At 35.3% G+C, this 19,162-nt stretch overlaps 1 protein-coding gene across 1 annotated transcript in view; it reads left to right on the top strand.

Moving 5' to 3' along the window:
* The window catches only part of GABA-B-R3 (gamma-aminobutyric acid type B receptor subunit 3), a 78,364-nt gene that overhangs the window by 52,982 nt on the left and 6,220 nt on the right, over positions 1–19,162 (top strand). The window contains exons 6-15 of the mRNA XM_018551344.1: positions 440–664; positions 1,217–1,277; positions 13,251–13,374; positions 13,959–14,075; positions 14,871–15,009; positions 15,805–15,921; positions 16,106–16,267; positions 16,422–16,525; positions 17,021–17,314; positions 18,908–19,152. Of these exons, the coding sequence (XP_018406846.1) occupies positions 440–664; positions 1,217–1,277; positions 13,251–13,374; positions 13,959–14,075; positions 14,871–15,009; positions 15,805–15,921; positions 16,106–16,267; positions 16,422–16,525; positions 17,021–17,314; positions 18,908–19,152 (1,588 nt within the window). The remainder of the gene's footprint in view (positions 1–439; positions 665–1,216; positions 1,278–13,250; positions 13,375–13,958; positions 14,076–14,870; positions 15,010–15,804; positions 15,922–16,105; positions 16,268–16,421; positions 16,526–17,020; positions 17,315–18,907; positions 19,153–19,162) is intronic.

Below are 19,162 nucleotides of genomic sequence, written 5' to 3' on the forward strand. Positions count from 1 at the left end.
GCTGCGGCAAGTTCGACGAATAAGAGTTTTCGCTATCCTTGTTACTTGCTACGCAAATTTATTCCGATGAATATCGTACTGCGACATTCTCGCTAATCTGGCTTACGATGCGCGCTTCGTCGCTTCAAATAAAGATAACATTATTAAAAATTAAAATTCTTTCGTTTCTCCTTTTTGTGTAAGTATTCTACAGATATCGATATTACTAAAATATTAAATTAACGACTGGTAATATTTTTTTTTTACTCTTGCAACACGCTTTTTTTCGAATGGAATACACGCGTTGTTGACGCGAACGACAAATTAAATTAACGCTCGCTCGTCAGTCGATTCAAACGTCCCGTCTCTTCTATTTTTTCTTTTTTAATTATACGACTGCGCGAAATGTTTTGCGCACCGTCCGACAACGCTTTATGCGTCGATTCCATTCATTTTGCAGACCAGCAAGAAATTTACTTCGGAGCTGAATAATACAGGCGTCATACACTCGAAATACGCGGGTCAAACCTATGATGCCGTATGGGCCATGGCACTCGCCTTCGCCGAAACTGAAGTCCTTCTAAATCGACGGAACGAAAGTATGGCGCAGTACGCTCACACGAGGAAGGACCTCGCCAAGCTTTTATTGGAACAGCTTAAGGATCTACGCTTTATCGGAGTTTCGGTGAGTCCGTACAGCCGAAGAATAAATAAAACATGGAAAGAGAGGCAGTTTATTATACGTATGTTTGAACGTCCACGAAACTTGAAGGACGTCACGGGAGAGTGAACGAAATTGCTCCACAAGTTCGTATATGTATACAGGACATTCTTCGTCCTTTTATCTGTAGGTCCTCTTTTATTAATTCGGTGCTAAGTTTCTCATAAAAGAGAAATATCAAGCGATTTTTAAAGTTTCAATAATAATCGAAGAACTTTTAACGAACGTTAAGCTGGAGAACACAGGCTAAATTTAAAGTCAAGATTAGTTATAAACCGGTGACTATTATAGCTTCATTTTTCTTGAAAAGCAATGAATTTTTAGAAGAGATTCTTTATACCTGACATGAAATCTTTGAAATCAATATATAACATGATATGATTAATTTAAAATTGACTTACAATGAATATGTGCTTCGATTCACGTTTCACTAATAAAACGTAACTGTCTTTTATATTTTACGACACCCCGTTATTTTGTATTTTTCATAGGTATTTCTTCTCATTGTATTTACAGGGCCCAGTTTCCTTCGACGATGCAGATCGTGTTGGCATCACGGCGTTCTATCAGATGCATGGTAAGTTCTATTTGAAAAATAAAGATGTAAAAAAAATCATGCATTTTGCTGACAGGCGAAAATCTATAGCTCATAATATAGAAAAAACGACTTTGCTGGAATATTTAAAAATTAAACTAAATACAAATCTAAAAATAATTTTATTAGACCATCATAATTATACGTAAGAATCTCGAGTATAATAAGCAATGCTGCAAAAAGTTTTGATATTCTAGCAGCCACCTACATAATTATTTTGGTGGCTTAACAAAATTATCTTTAAAACTGTATTTAGCTTAATTCTTAGCCTATATTAGCAAAACTGTTCTTTCTATACACAGTTACTGAATTAAATAAATTAACTGACATGACAATTAAGGAATCAGGGAGTTACTGATTTGGTAAGATTTAATACGATAAACCATTTGTTGACGCGCGAACTTCAATGATGATGAGCCGTATAGTACATTTCGCTGTACTCTCTGGACTTTACGCTTCATCCGCTCTGCCGGAATGTCAATAACGGCGTTAAACGTACAATGAGCAGCAAGAGCTTACACCAGGGTACACGATGGAACGATACAACTAGCACAGACAATAGCATGATTCTAACGATGCGGCATATCGCGTATTCTATACCGAGGACAACTGGCGCATGGACGCGCGTATAATCCAATTTATGAGTTTTCTATTATGAACCCGCGCGTCTAGCGTCCCGCTAATGCGTTTTGTTTACGAGCATTTCCACGCCGTGCTTTAAGTCCATCTCGGTCTATCACTATTGCGAATGCGTGTGTGCATGCGCATCCTATAGTACATGTCCTCTCGAACAGAAAGCGCAATCTTCTTTTCAGAAATCGCTTTATATGCTATATGATCGCTACGAATCTCGAAACAAGATTATTCGTCTCTTGCTTTGATATAGAGATACCGTCCTCTATTATCGATACTGCACGTATTGCTCCAATTTTCGCAAGTGATGATCTGTTAAGTATCTTATGCATTTAAATGAACGCCAATGACAATTACATGTACTAGGCTGTGTATAATATCAAGCAATTTATGTTCGAAATTAATCGCTTGTCACAACTTAAATAAATGATATTATAAAACAAATTGCAGAGCGCAACAAATGTTATTGACTGATCTACGAGAAGTGTAATATATCTCTATATAATTATTAAAGTCACGATGAAATATAAAAATGATATAAATACGTGACGTGTTTTTCTTTTCCTTCTTTTCTGATTTCCAAATGTCAGAAATGTCTAAAGTTTGTTGACTCTTTATCCACATTTATTTTGCAGAAAATCTTCTTGTCGTACGCTCGACTTAGAGAAACTTTATATTTCCCAATTGTATATGGAGAGTTTCATACATAGACACATTGAAACAATTTTCAAGAAACACCTGACATTTTGATTCAAAAAGTTTTCGGCGTCCCTAGATCGTGATTTGTTCGAGTGATTGTAGCATTTGAACTACAATGGTGTGTATTACGATTTCTCATTTGAGAGAAATGGGGGGAGTGCGATTTGAATATGTGATTTACGCATGTCTCCTTATTTATATCCCCAAGAGACTAATAGTCTGACTATACTCCCAGGTAGGATACGTTGGATATTATACCCTAAGGGTTGTCTATCACGTACATACATATATATGAGCTTCTGAGATTGAAATGTAACGGTATCACCAAAAATGTATGCAAAAATATCTATCTTACATTTTTAATTGTAATCGCGCCACCCCTGGCTATGTTATCAACGGGCGCACAAACGGCCACGTTTAAAAATAATCGTGCACAGTAAAGTAGCACGTCGGCACTGACATTTGTATTAAATTAAAAATTAGTCTGTCTCTTTTATCATTAACGCTACAGTAACGCCGTTGTCACGCTCGAATATAACGTTAATTAATCCAGAGAAACATTAGCCGAGAAATCGTGCCGCGCGATGTACTCTGATAGACGTCGTGATGATTACCTTTCTTCCTGGCCATTTCTTCTCTCCATTATTCGTAAATGTGTCCACAGCCACGCATTCTGAAAATGGAAATTCAATTTATTAACATTGTCGTAATATTGTTTAATTGCTATATGCATTTATGAAGTCTCTTTCTATTTCAGCGAAATACTATCTTTTCCCAATACGCCGTGTGTGCATATATAGGATTAATCCTATTTGTCACAGAAAGTGCGCAAAGGGAACTGTGAATGTAGGTATGATGTACCATAATATATCTATCACGATTTCATTTATATTTGTCATCAAAGATAAGTTATTTTTGTAGTTATTCTTTTGTTCATTTCTCATGTGATTCAGTGAATTATTAGAAGTAATGCAGGCTCAGTAATATGATAAAAACTCGAGGAAAGAAAGCCGTGATAAGTGGTTGATGCTGATATAAATATGCATTTGTAATTAATCAAATTACTTTATTACTAAACAGTGTACATAAATAAAAAATAAACAAACGTTTCGATCATCAGTTTTTGATCTTCCTCAGTGCTAATGTAATAATAAAAGAAAAGACAAATTTAGAGATTATTATTAATAATAAACGTTTAACTAAGTTAGTGTAAAACACTCCTGAAACCTTAATTTGCAAAACAACTGTGAACTTTTAAATTGTTTATATAATGACTTAATTAATAACCTTAAAGGATTGTAAAATGCTTCTTAATTTTAATTTTTAAATTTCAATTTTAATTTAATTTCAATTTGTAATTTAAGTTTGAATTTAATTGTTCCTTTAATGCATAAGTAGATATAATTTCAATTTTTTTAATTTTAAATTTGCGTAATATATAATAAACTACAATGTACTTACTTTTAAATTTTGACGTTACTTTTAATATTATTTAATCTCATTCTTGACCTTTATATATGTATTATATGTATATTAGTCTCGCTGTACGTAAATGACAAACAATTAATTATCGTCACTTTTGTTTGAACTGTCTTGACGATGTGACCACAATCTATCAGCGTAATTGTCTGTGACTTATTTAAGATGGTCGACTTATTAACATGGCAATTTGCAAAATCATAAGCTTTTCCTTATTTATTAACATATAAGAATTAATTTGTTCGTTTTATTATATTAGTCGCAACATTATCTTAATGTTCATGAGAAACAACAACACACAAACGAAGATGCGCTTTTGTCGCTTTTAACACTAACCTATTTAGAGCATTATCACGACTATCTTATAAATCTTTCTTTTTTTATTATCACATGAGCACTGAGAAAAACTAAAATCTATAAGGAAATGTTTACTTATTTTTAATTTATAAACACTCTTTGTTAATAAATTAATTTGATTAATTACAAATACGTACTTCTATAACAGCATCGGCTCATTATGACTTTCTTGTATTCAAAACATTGTTTCAAATCTTTTGTTTGTAAAATAACATTTTGAATAAAATTATTTGAATAATATTCTTAGACAACTATTGATTTTATTATGGCATGTTTATATCGTGAACCAAAGTCATCATTCTGCTATACCGCTAACAAATCGACATGAAAACTTTCCATGACATTCCCATTCGTTCGAAACGTCTGGTAGAAATCGCGTAGACTTCGCAAACTACTAACTCGACGCAGCACGACCATGGAACTACTAACTTTGCGTGCGTGAAACTGGTATTGAATTATAAAACTGAGTGCCTCTTGTACTCAAAATTGCAATCAGACATCTTTTGCACTTGTGACACTCTATCACTGAATTCTTATCTCCTTTTTTATATTTTTAAACTCAATACGAAATTAAAAATTCATCACAATTGGCACAACGTACAATTCAACATATGTGTTTATAATTCTGTCATCGAGATAGTAATTATAATACTTGTAGTAATTATAATACAATTTACAAACGAAACGTCATGATACGGGAAACCGAATGTCTCCTGCAGGAATCGAATAAAATCTGCAGAGTAGTTTAGCAGGAAATCAATACATATCGACCTCTTATTATGTTCCACCACTTTGAGTTGAATCAAATACAGGTCAGTTAAACAAGTGAATTATATTGCCAAAAACATAGATTTATTTATTTCTCAAAATACTATTATCCAAACAATATTTTTTTTAAATTTCATATTGCGCTTTGTTTTCTTTGATAACATTTATTTTATTATTGTTTCGATGTTAAAATGAATTCAAAACACGTGTTTTTGAGAAAGAAAGAAAGAATGATTATTGTGATTCTATAGGCGAACATATTTATTATATAATAATCAAGAGTATTATAGATAGGTACATCGCGTTGCGAAAATCGACCCATCTTGCCTTCAATATTTAATTGCAATCAATCACGATCACGTTAAATGCCCTAGAGTAGATCCTCGTATGGATTTCCAATATGATGTTAAGTCTTTTAACTTTTAACACATTCAGCCATTTACCGCGTGATATTTCACTAATGGCAAAAACTAATGGATTTTCCTTTTTTTACGAGTTGACGAAATGTGTGAAAAAGTTTCCAGCAGAATTTATTTTCTAGTATAAATTGACTAATATTTCACCACCAATTTTTGCAACCTCTCGATGGTCTGTTTGTGTTACAACTTTCCCGCTTTATACGTTTGTTTTTTGTTTCTCATCCTATATTTTTAATGTTGCGTATAGATACACACAAAATGCACAAAGTTTTTTTTCTCTACACAGTAAATTCCTGCTTTGTAGGATTATTACGAATAGATGCCGTTCGATGTAATACTGACCACTTTGATAAGCAAATAAAATAAGACGAAAGTTAATCAAATTTATGCAAGCGGAAGCGACTCCTTCGACGCGTGAAATCCGCTTATGACGAAGTTATTGCGCGGTTATCATAAATTCGCATGCATTAAAGCGCGACCATAGCCGATAACGGGACGAAAATAAAAGCGACCAATTGCATATTCAGTTAGTTTTTGCAGCGTCACGTTAGAGCAGTATCTCGACGCGGTTTCACTTTTCTGCCTCGCGCATATAAAACTCCCCGGGGTAGGTTCGCCCCGTGGCGGTTGGGGGAGAGTTAACAGATCCTGAAAATAAAGAACCGCTTAAATCCCTCGTCTCGGCGCCGAAGTTTAATGCTCGTAAGGGGTTTCCAGAGGTTCCGCGTTTTGCGGGAACACGGAGCAGAGTAAACATCAGTTTGGCCGACGTCGCGGTTTATGTACTTGCCGCATACGACGGAATCGTAGTCTCCGTCTGGAGATATGAACTACGAAATGGGATCGTCGCCGTGAATCCCGCAATGACGCGGTCACTGACAATACACGGCGTTCTATCGAATCGGCGATCTTTTACGACAGCAAAAAGTCAATGCATTATTAATAAGGATGAACTCTCATCGAAATCGATAGAGAAAAACGTGCAAAACAAAAGAAACGCGAAGAGAAAGAGATAGACGGAGAAAAAGTACAAGAAAGAGAGCTGACAATGAGATAGATATATTTTCAATAATATCACTAAATCGGTATTATTTTCAACGTCAAAGTCAACTTTATTATATATTAGAGGACACATGTTTATCAAATTACAGCCGACAACAAATGATAATGGCAGGTACAAGAGAAGAAAATACCGCGCTAATAATATTATCGACATTATCGAGTAAATTTACGCCAAAAATTCAATTCTTTCAATCTGTTCCATTTGGCTGTTACGGTAATTAATGCGTTTGTAATTAAAACGTGTTCGTCATCAGCTACCTTTCGTCGTACGCTGTGGTCAAATAATGGAAAATACGGTGCCGCACAAAACCAAGATAAATTCCGTTGTAATTGCTTTCGTATTATTCTCACGGGAGATGTCCACATGTCCTCGTCGAAATTTTATAATTAATTTCATGCAAGAGAGAAATTGCTTCGACCAAACTGCACTGCAATTTCAACCGGGCTAATCATTTAGTAGGTATGATTCGTGGAGATTCGTCTGAGATAAACCAAAGAAACCGTTTATGTTCCATGTCACGTATTTATACATACATAACTTCCATAACGCTGAGTAAAAATTGCGTCGTTAAAACACTGAGTGCATTGTACACAATAAATATAAACGCGTGAAAAATTTGAATAGATACAAATTTGTCTAGAAATCCAAAACGTGAAGCTAGAAAATGCGCCTGAAAAATTTGCATCGGGAAACGAGATTTGTGGGACGGTACAACGATGAAAGTTTACGTGCGCGAAATTCAGATGAAATTTTACGTATGTCCATCGCGATATTTTTCACTTGCGATTTATATATGTCGCTTTACTATCGTCAATATGCTGTTTCAATATGTTGAAGGGAATCGAAACGTCTTGCGTGAATGCACGTACGCGATTCCGGGTTCGGGATTCCGTCTGCGTTGCGCCGCGCCGCGCCGCGCCGCGCCGCACCAGCCGAAATCCACCGTCAGCGACGAACAATAGGTCAAGAGTTCTCTCTTGCCGGCAACACAATGCCAATGCATAATTCGAGTAGTCCGTGGAAGCACCGACCTCCGGTATGCCCACGATTTCAGTGATAGAATTCCTCGCGAAATCAAGCCTCCTCGCGGCATAACGCGGGCACGCGTGTTCGCTCGCACCCCGACAATGCATATGCAGCGGATAATAGGCGGAAATATCTCCGCAGTGTGTCAACTATCTACAGTAGTATCGCTTCACTTTCACGTATCCTCGATGCGCATTCAGGATTGAGGCCGCGATTCATTATTCTCTGCATTTCTGTCTCTACCTGTCCGTTGTTCGACTGAAAGCCGAACAATCTCTTAAAAGCTCCAATAGAAGATAACGGATAGCATCCTCCGTATTTTCGTCTTTTCATATAAAGTATGAACACATTTTTTTTTTATTAAAGATTGTGTGTGAATGCTGTCTATTCTCTCTCTCGAAAGTATATTAAAAATATACAAAGAAGTATATATTACTTAAAATATATTTTACATTTCTTCTAATTTACAATTGCATTTTAAACATATACAAATTTCATTTGTTTAAAATGTGTTATGAATTCTATATATAATAATATATTTAACTTGACAGAAATAACATTGATCAGATTATTAAAACCATTGCAGGAACTTGTTACTTATATCTCTAAACATGCGAAATTTACGTAATAAATATTAGAACAATCGCTTCTCATTATAATGAGTTTAACAAAGAGAAACCGAGAGGTAGATATTACAAAATACATTTTGTTTAAACTTGAGACCCTCTTGATACCACAGAGTTATTTCTCTCTCCCTCTCCCCCTTTCTCTTCAACAAGATCGTTTGTTTATTTCAAGATACTAAATGTGTTATTTTCAGGATTCGCAATCCTGTAACGTTTTCGTGCAATATCTTCGCGAAAAAAACTCTTCGAAACTCACGAGAATTATTTTCCACTTCGTATATCACAGTAGGAAAATCATTAGTCACGTGGAAACAAAAACAATCGCGAGAGAGAGAAGTATTCTCTCTATTAAGGAAGTTTTTGAATGATGTAAGGAGAGTTAAAAACTGACCGGTTTTGTCGCGTGAAACCACTAATATTCTCTCCCTCTCTCTCTCTCTCTCTCTTGTTTTCGGGAGCGCTGAACCCGAGAATCTTTTGCCATTTTCACGCCTTTCTGATAGCACAACCGCCGTCTGTGGTATATTACGGGCTCATCGCCCAGCTCGTTAACCCTCGCTCGGAGTCGCGTGAAGAAGCAACTTCTTTTTAGCATCGTCCCAGCGACATCGATTTTAGATAAAGTCAATGAACTGACGCGAATTTCCGGCGTTAATGGCGACTACAGACTGGACCGGGAAATAACATAGCTGCTGTTTGGACAAATTAAATAGTATCGACTGCCACCGCGCGTTTACCACCTGTGACCTTCGGATCTTTCTCTTCTTTTTTTTCTTTTAGTCGTACACTCGTTTTCAGCTGTGTCGAATCCTGCCGCAATCTATCACATTCTGACAAATGGTGAACTTTTCGTTGCCGAGACTCGCGCGACTTTTCAACGCGGTATATCGCAATCGCACAGGTAGGACAAAAAGAGGATAAAAAAGAAATAACTTATATAAACTTACTTTTCGTACGACAAATCAAATAGCTTCGATCGATATTGACATCGTATCCTTACTTGAGAAAATAATAATAGACGAAGGGGAAACATCGAGGGCGATGGAGTGAAGCGACTGAATAGTGGAGTTTCTTGTAAAGGTCAACGAGAGGCTTACGTAGAAGATTGAACTTGGTGATATAGAAACGATTCTTGTGTTCGATGAGCTGTCACAGATATTGATTTAATTCGGTATCTTTGAGGGAAAAAAGTGATAAAGCAAATTATCTGATATCACGGTGAAGCGAAAATCAGATGCAGGCGAGAACGAGGAAAAAGGGCAGCCCGCACAATTGAACTTCATTTTACTTATTACGACGGAGAGGTAATGGAGTTGTCCCCGATTACCCTCGGTAATCATGCAGAAGCAAAAATCGACCAAATAGATTTGTCGCTTGTTTCGAAGGCAATTGCGATTACGTCCCCAGCATCTATCGTGTCGTTTATTTCACTTTGTCATTTCCGCTATTTTCTCATTACTCACTATCGGCCGCCGCGCCGCCGTTCGCGTCTACCTTACTTCTTTACCTTATTGTACCGTGCGGTCGCTCGAGAAGGATGTAATTTCTGTGCTGCGAGAGGTGCTCTATCGATCTATTTGCTCGACTGTAGGAGCAAGCTCGGAGCAAGCATCGCTGGTGTGACATCTAAAATTCGTCGCGCCCAATTTGCACGCGGGATTAAGCACGCAGAAGAGCGGTCATTGCGCGTCCGTTGGTGCGGGTTTATCATGAAATATTATAGCGCGTACGCTCGTTGGAGAAATTGCGCCGCGATGTTGACGGGATATGACGGACGTGAAAAAATAAAACCGTCCATAAAACCGTGGACTGCAGATCCCTTTATCCACCATTTACGTCCGAAACGTTCCGAGCGAACAATCTGAGAGATTGGCCGACAATTTATTATACCGTAATAAAATCACGCTCGCCACTTCTTCTTTCTTGCTACCAAATGATAATCACGTTGAGAATTTGCGAAATCAGCAAGAAATGAGCTCATGCGACGCGCTGAAAGGCTAACAAATTGCGGTGTACAGAGAGCTACATATAATAAAGGCCATTTTATACTCGATTTAAAATGCGCGACAGAATTTGTAGGAAAATCCACTATAGAATTTCATTTCAAAAATTTTGTTAATATACTGGCGCAGAAATTTTTATTTTAAAAATATTCTTTGCATGATAGAATTGTGAATATAAAATTCTGTCACGAATTCAATTGCGAATTATAGTTCATGTAAAATGAATCTAAGCGCTTCGAGATGCACAAGGTAGAAACTCACATAAACGTGGAGGCAGAGAGAAATAAAAAGCAGCATGGATAGTATAAATTGCGAGCATTCGCTGATTCTAGCAGAAAGAATGAATGTAACAACATGACTGTTCTTTGTTGCTCCTCAAATTAAATTTGATGCGACACAACTAACTGCTCTTGGTACTATAAGAGAAAATCCTCGGCGAACCTACAGAGTGCTCCAAAGTGGCTCTAAGACACTTTGTATACCTAATGAAAATAACAACAAATTGGCAAAAGAACTCGACTTGCTCATTTGTTTTATGATAAACAGTTTACTGATGAAACCTTAAATCTGCGTAAAAGGTTATTTATAATCTGAAAATAAGTTTAGAATACGTTCTTTAATTCGTCCGATTCAATCTTTATTTATTCAATTGATTTCTTAATTTGTATAAAATTTATGACGTCTTGAAATAGCTAAATATAAATTATTAAACTATTGTACTATTTTTGAATTGAAATGTTATTTCTTGTTACGTTATATGTGAATTTATAAACAAAAGTATTATTTGTATATATACTTATATATTGTATATATATATATTGTATATAATAGTATATCATTTACACAAATAATATTGCAACGAGAAAAAAATATGTACAGAAAATATCATGTTTTGATTTAATTCTTGTTTTGAAAAACATACGAAATGACGATAAAGCAGTCGTAATTTAAGACGCAAGAATAACAACTCAAAATAATACTACGCGCGCGCGCGTTATAATAATACATTATATTTTTATATAACTACAAATATAAATGACTATTATATGAGATATTCCATAATGATGATACAATATTTTAATAATATTTTGAAAATTAATATTAGAATCAAAAATTCTGATATACAAAAGAATTGAAATCATACTGATCCTCATAATTGGACATCTTTGGTTTTGAATTCTTTGTGATTGTAATATTTATAACTGTGAAAGGAATACAATAATCGATTGTACTTCTAAGAACTTGATAAGAGAGAAATCCAGATCTCTTATTTTAAAATTAAATACAATAAGAAGTCTGCTTAGAAATTTAAGAGACATATCAGTCATATATCTACTGCATGCTGTAAGAAACTATAATTTATGCTTATTGTTAGTTATAACTTTTCCATTTGCTTGCAACAACATCTATGTCAAATTAATTTTATTTTCATCTTAATTACGCATTAATTCACAGAAACAATACAACTTGGGAGGATATCGCATTGTCGATCAAAATCTATTTGCATAATCATGAGTGGTATTTATAATGATTGAGCGATACAACGATATATATCCATTTCCGGAATTATTCGACAGAGAGATTATCAATTTTTAATATATGATATTGAATTAATTATTACACTTAGCTAACGTTGGATCATTTTGCGCTGTATATTTTTAATATATAAAATGATATAATTACAAAATGTTGATACATATGTGATGCGTAAAAAGAAAAGAATTAAATTGATTAATTTTTTTCAAGTATCGTAAGAAGATTTAAAATCGATTTAAAGAACAAATATTTGTTTTTAATATAGTGTATGTTTGTGCATGCGTGTGTGTCTACTAATTCGCTGTAATTTTCCCCATGTCACGTTTTGCTACAAGACGATCGCTTTTGAAAGCAATCACTTTAATCGAATAGCACTTAATCCGTTATTCGAATAGATTTCTCACTGAAACTTCGGTCTCAGGTGTGGTGAAAGCAATGCTGACAAGGTTCGCACGACTTTACTCCATCTTTTGCCTGCTTCGCGAATATCCGAGCTTACTGACATCGACCGATAAATTGTCGAACGAATACGAGAGAAAAGGAGGCGGATAATGGATTTTCTAAGGACACCGAACGACGAGGTAGAAGGAATTGAAGCCTCGGTTTGATTAACGTTGCCCTTTCGACGTGCACTGTAATTCTATCCCCAATAAGAAGATAATCATCAACACTCGAAAAGAGTCACGTCCGTTTGGCCAGAATTAATATTGCTAGCATGAAACTTGAAAGTTTAATTATTATTGAGTTGTTTAGAGAATTGTTGACATTTTATTCACGGACTATACTCTAAATTCTTTTCTATTCTTGCATGTATCCTCAGTCTCAAATGTTACGAAGGTAATTAATTTCTCCTTTAAAATTGTCCGCAATAAAAAGAAGAAAGCGGTAGGTGCGCAAACAAAAGAGAGAAAGAGGAAATTACGTTCCCAACGTGAATAAACGTCCTTTGGACGTCTCGATCTCTTTTCGCTACTTATTTTCTGACACACGAACGGAACAGTTTTACTAGACATTCACGATGAAAGGAAAGAGAAATCGGAATAGAGCAGAGAGAAAAAAATTTAGTTTGAAGTAAAAATCGATAGCCTTTATCCCTAGAAAATTCATCTTCCCGTCCCGTTTCGCAATTCTGTTATTTTCTATTTCACCAATAATTAAAATTTTTTTTATTTCAAAAAATAAAATCAAAATAAAAGATATTAAAAACCAGAATTAATCTTAAGTAAGACTATTAATTTTTGTATTGCCCCAAAAGTTCACAGAGACGAAACTTACTAATCGATCCAACTGCAATCTGATAGCGTAACATGCTTCCGGAAGCTGATAGCAAAGTTTTTCGATTACAGGACACGATATTAAGAGAATAGCTATCTATACTCCCGAAGATGAGAAACTGATAATGAACTGTCCAGGATGTGAGGCTACAAGATGGCCCGGAGGGCAAGTACCAGCGGCTCGCAGGGTCTTTCGGTACGTATTATCAATGTTATCGACGTTATCGTACTTGATTAAATCTGCTCAATCGTTATTAGATAATTCAAGCCTCGATGATCCTAATTTGCATATTAATGAATTAATGTGTCTAATTTAAATATTTCAGTAATTATATTTAAAAGATTTGAATCACATTTGAAAAGTTTTTTTGATTAAGAGTAATAGAGCATTGAAATATCAGCACTGTTCACATATTTTCATTATGTCTGATCTTATTATTACAATTCAGATGTAATAATCCATAAAATGTAAGGATTGATGATCTTTTCGTGTCCAAATGTTATTTAATGAAATAATCGCCGTTACGTGTAGAGTATCTCAAATCATCACCAGCGTCAAATATTTAGCTAGTTTCGACATGGGTTTGACAATAATTCCACGATGATAATTACAGTTTGTAGCGAGTTAGCGTAACATATTGTACGGCAATAGCGGTAGCAATTATAACATTGCGGAATAACGTGTTGAATTAATTTACACGCCCGTTCGATAACATCGTTCGATAATTCATCAAGCTCGAGGTTGGCAGGCCAAGTGATCGAGTTTGTTATTGCACACAGATTACGAATGGTGACAGTGGCACCCGCCGCGTTCCTCGCTATCACCTGCATTGCCAGCGTCGGTGTTACCTTAGCGCTCGCTTTTCTAGCATTTAATCTTCACTTTCGCAAGCACAAGTAAGTTCGATTCAAATTATGTATCTTCATGTAATTGATAAAGTAGAAAATATGGGAAAACGCGAGCATATCCAAGATTCTAAGAAAAAATTGTAATAAATTTCAATAAATATTTGTTTAAATAATATTAATTTAACATTTACTTATGATAAATAAGTGTTTACTAAATAAAAAAAGATAGTTGAATCAAGTTAATGATTTCTCTAGTACTAAATAATTATAAGTTTACATTTAGTAAATATTCACCTAGGACCATTCAAACAAATATTTATTAAAATTGAGTACATTTTTTCTCAATATATTTAAAAAATCGAAATATTTTCAAGAAAATTTTATATGTGACGTTTTGATCGATAATGATTGATTATATAAAAAATTTGACTATAATGATGAAATATACATCTCTATGAAATCTTATTAATTGTAAGAAAATAAAATAGATGGTTTATCTGTTAGGAATAAACTTTTATTTCGCCGTATTTACACAAGAATTTAATTCAGTGAAATAAACAATATCTCTCTCTAAAATAAATTTTAAATTACGAATATCTTCTTTTCAAGGTACGTTTTATAGAATATTCGTGGATAATGGATACACTCTGTAAATATTTATAGATTATTCTTAAAAAAAAAGAAATTGAAATGATTTGAGTAAGTGTATACATGATATTATCGATTTTACGAATTAAAATAAATCAAGACAGCTTACTTGATCGCGCTTGCTAGATTCTCAAGAATCCGTATGTAAATTGTCACGATACATCACTCAAGTCCATTATTTCTGGATATTGGCAGAAGCATAAAACTTTCAAGCCCGAGGCTGAATAATATGGCAGCCGTTGGCTGCGGTCTGGTCTACGGTGCTGTTATACTTTTGGGACTGGACGACGCCACGCTTCCCGACAGTGATGGTTATTATCCTACGGTGTGCAAGGTGATTAACATCTATTACGTAGGAATATTAACGTCCTCAACGACATGATCAATAGTATCGGCGTCGATTTGATTTATATACGCATGTTAACGATTCGCATTAATACTGGACGCCTCTTACATTATTGAAGGAGCATCTTTGTAAAACAATCTGAGAATTTTTTGTTGAAGAAAACTGATTGGAAAAAAACGCAATTTTTTATAAATTAAAACACGTAATAAGAACTGCAATGTAGTTATTTATTTGTTATCCAGAATTGTATATAAATGCGCGATAACTGAAATTGTAACACTTGCGCTTAACGGAATCAGACGGTAAATAATGATGCTCCTGTTTTCATACATTTTACACAATTTTCACATTCACACAAAAATTGGAGAATCGATTCTCTATAACAAATTGTCATACTAGCACAATACCACACCATGTCGTTTCGACCGTAAGATTATGATGCGTAAGATTTATCTCGTTGACATAGAAACATCTGTAAGAATTACTGAAGAAGGACCTGTGAGTTCCAAAATATATTATTTATATATATATTTTTTATATTTTTTATATTCATGTCGTTTTATATATATATATATATATAATATTGTAACTAGAAATTTATTTTAAAAAAACTTCATTACCACTCGATTCAGACCGTTTTTCCACTATACTTTGCATTGCAAAAAACGAGCGAAATCTAATGAAATTGTTTTTTTTTTGTCTTAATAATAATAATGCAATAAGCTTGCTCTTTCCTAAAAATAAAGATTAATATAAATATGCCATGCGTTTTTTTATCTACAGGCGAGAGTGTACCTACTATCGGCTGGCTTCTCCTTAGCTTTTGGCTCGATGTTCACGAAGACTTATCGGGTACACAGAATCTTTACGAGGAGCCGGAGCGGGGTTGTTAAGAACAAGGTTGGTGACATGTAAACAATTTTCCTCCCTCACTCGATACATGTAAACGTGACCTAACGCGAAACCAATATTTGTTTTTCGAGGGGAAAAGAATACCGTAAAGTTATACGCGCTTCCACACACTTGCGGAATCGATGTCCTGGTCAGACTCATAAATCGCACTTTATCGCTTCGTGTTTTACAGCTGCTCCAAGATACTCAGCTGATATTCTTGATCTGCATGCTCCTGGTGATCGATGTCGTTGTAGTGACTCTATGGGTGATTCTGGATCCGATGCAACGTCACCTGCAAAATCTCACCCTAGAAATAAGCCCACAAGACCGAGGGGTCGTCTATCAGCCTCAGGTAACCGATATACGAAATTCATGTCCGATTCGTACGTTTCGCCATCTCAGACGAGGTACTGACGACGACTGTGGCTCGAATGTCACGGTTAGACCACAGGAACTATGTTAACGAGCCGCAACCAATTAACCCGTACCTTTATTTGCCTTTACAGGTGGAGGTGTGCCGTTCGCAACATACGAACGGCTGGTTAAGCGCTCTCTACGTTTACAAAGGTTTATTACTCGTAGTCGGAGTCTACATGGCCTGGGAAACAAGGTGAGCTTAGGGATAAAGACATTTCCAAGTCCGCGGATACCGCATGTAAAGCAGGCTAGCTCCCTCGATAATAGAGATAATCTACTGCATACTTTATGCCGTTTTGGAAGCGAACCCACTATTAATTTCTCGCATATCTGTATATATAATTCCCACAGGAAATATTACTATAATCCTGCTTTAGCTTAGCCTTTGATTCATCATAAGCGGTTTAAATAAAATAGTTCGCCGGGACATTCCGTCATGTGTCTCCCGTAGAGCTAATAACAATAAGTCAGGTCACGGCGTTGAATATAATACTCATTGCAAGGAACACACAAAGTCAACACAAAATCAAAATGATATCGAAATGACTTTATTTTGATGTTTCAAATTAATAAGCTCTCAAATTGTGTGTAATCAAAATCATTTTGACTTTCTCTTGACTTGGTGTGTTCCTTGGGCGGTTCATACCCAGAGATATACAGTATATGAGTGAATCGCTAATGATTTCAGGCACGTAAAGATTCCAGCCTTAAACGACTCGCAATACATCGGTATGAGCGTGTACTTCGTGGTAATCACGTCGGGTATCGTCGTAGTGCTAGCCAATCTGATGCCTGATCGCGCGACCCTGGCCTTTGTCACGATCACTGCCCTGATTCTAGCCTCGACTACGGCGACCCTGGCGCTCCTCTTCCTGCCCCAATTAGCGAATATCCTGGCGGGAGAGAGAGCCGACCCAGTCGTGCAAAGTCTAGGTCTCAAGATCGAATGCAACACGCGTAGATTCGTCACCGACGACAAAAGGTAAGTAGCTGGCGGATGTCTTTTCGATCTAAAACGTAGGAATGAACAAAAAAGTGAGAGAAGAGATAATAAAACTCAATGGTTCTATAAGTTCTCACTGCGGAGGATAATCGATGGAGCGGATTGACCTCCAGACGTAATATCCTTTTATCTTACGAGAGATAGGATAAGAATTCCCTCGCGTTCTTTCTACGGAAATGTTGAGGAAAGAATCTCACATCGCATCGCACGATTTTGTGGCAAATAAAATTTCCATGAAATTAAAGAGCGATTATTATTAATTGCTGCGTTATTAAATATACGTAGACCAGTTCTTCCGAGAGAAACGTTTTTATCGCTTGAAAATTTACATGTATATATATATTATCTCGCTTATATTAACAAATATGTATATAAACACATAAGGGTAATTGTAAGATTACAATTTATATCTAAGTGAATTGATATAACCGGGTGATATAATCGGGAAAAAATTGAGGGTGATTTTATATGAAAAAATAAGTCGAAAATATGTGGATAAAAATTTTTTCATGAAGCTTTGTTTTTGAAAAAATTAAAAATATTCGATTTAATGAATCTCACTGTACACTATTACGTCTGCTCATATTTGTGTTTATTATTGCAATATCTGGGTAATCGAAAACACAAGATACTCACGCACAATTTTATGACTTTATAAATTATTGAAAATATTGCCCATTCTGTTGAATACACAATTTTGCTCTTCAAAATAAATTTTTATAATGAATGCTTTCTAACATGTTCTGGTACGTTAATTTAGCAAGTAAATCCAGCGAATATTTAAAATTGATTTTTTCGAAAACAAAGCCTCGTATGAAGAAATTTATTCTACATTTTAAACTTTTTTTTTTCATGTAGAATAATTTCCTCTTTGGTTATACCACTAGGAGATCGAGCACATAATTTTTTTCCTAGAGAAAAAACGTGAACAGTGAAAAGAGTTTCATGTGAATTCTACGATTTCGTGAGATCATGTAACTCATCTCCCAACCGTAAAAATGTGAAAGTTCACGTGAACTTATTTACTATGAATTATGGTGTTGGAAAGGCGGAAATCTAGAGAATTAATAAATATACTTCAGAATTAGAGTAAGAGTGTAGTCTGGTCGTGTTACTCTCCGCGATAGTTTATTATCTCGGGAGAGATAGATTATTATCTTTAAATAAAATGGGTTTTGAATACCAACCTAAAAATATATACAGACTACATATAATTAATATCACGCTATGCGTGAAAAGCTTCATGTGAAAGCTTGAAGAGTAAGAAATAAAAAATAAAAAGTGTGAAATGAAACGTGAAAAGTTTTACGTAAAAAATATAATTGATTTTTAGTTCACAAACATTCTATATAGAGACCAATCTTGGTTTTCGAAACCAAGGCGAAAAATTACAAAATTGAGCAAATTTATTTATAATTGATCAACACCTAGTGAATTCGCTCATTTTTATTATTTCCACCTTGTTTTCAAAACCGTAATAGGCCGCCTATATATGAAAATGATATTTACGTTTGTGGAAATTATCTAAATAATTTAAAGTTGGGCATTCCTTTAAAAAGAATCGTATTTCAGAGAGCTACAATATCGTGTGGAGGTGCAAAACCGAGTGTATCGTCGTGAGATGGCACAGCTGGAATTGGAATTGGCTAGATTGGAGAAACAGCTAGCACAAGAGCCAGTAGAGCCGTCGCACACCTCATCAAGCGCCTCAATCCCACAACGAAATCCAAGTATTGGAGGCGGTTTACCTCTTTTGTTGCTCAGTGTTCTGCCGCCGGTTATCCCCCGAGCTAGCTGGCCCTCCGCAGATTCGTCCGGTAAGTATAA

This window comes from Cyphomyrmex costatus, unplaced genomic scaffold (assembly GCF_001594065.2).
Source record: "Cyphomyrmex costatus isolate MS0001 unplaced genomic scaffold, Ccosl1.0 scaffold14, whole genome shotgun sequence".
Lineage (NCBI taxonomy): Eukaryota > Metazoa > Arthropoda > Insecta > Hymenoptera > Formicidae > Cyphomyrmex > Cyphomyrmex costatus.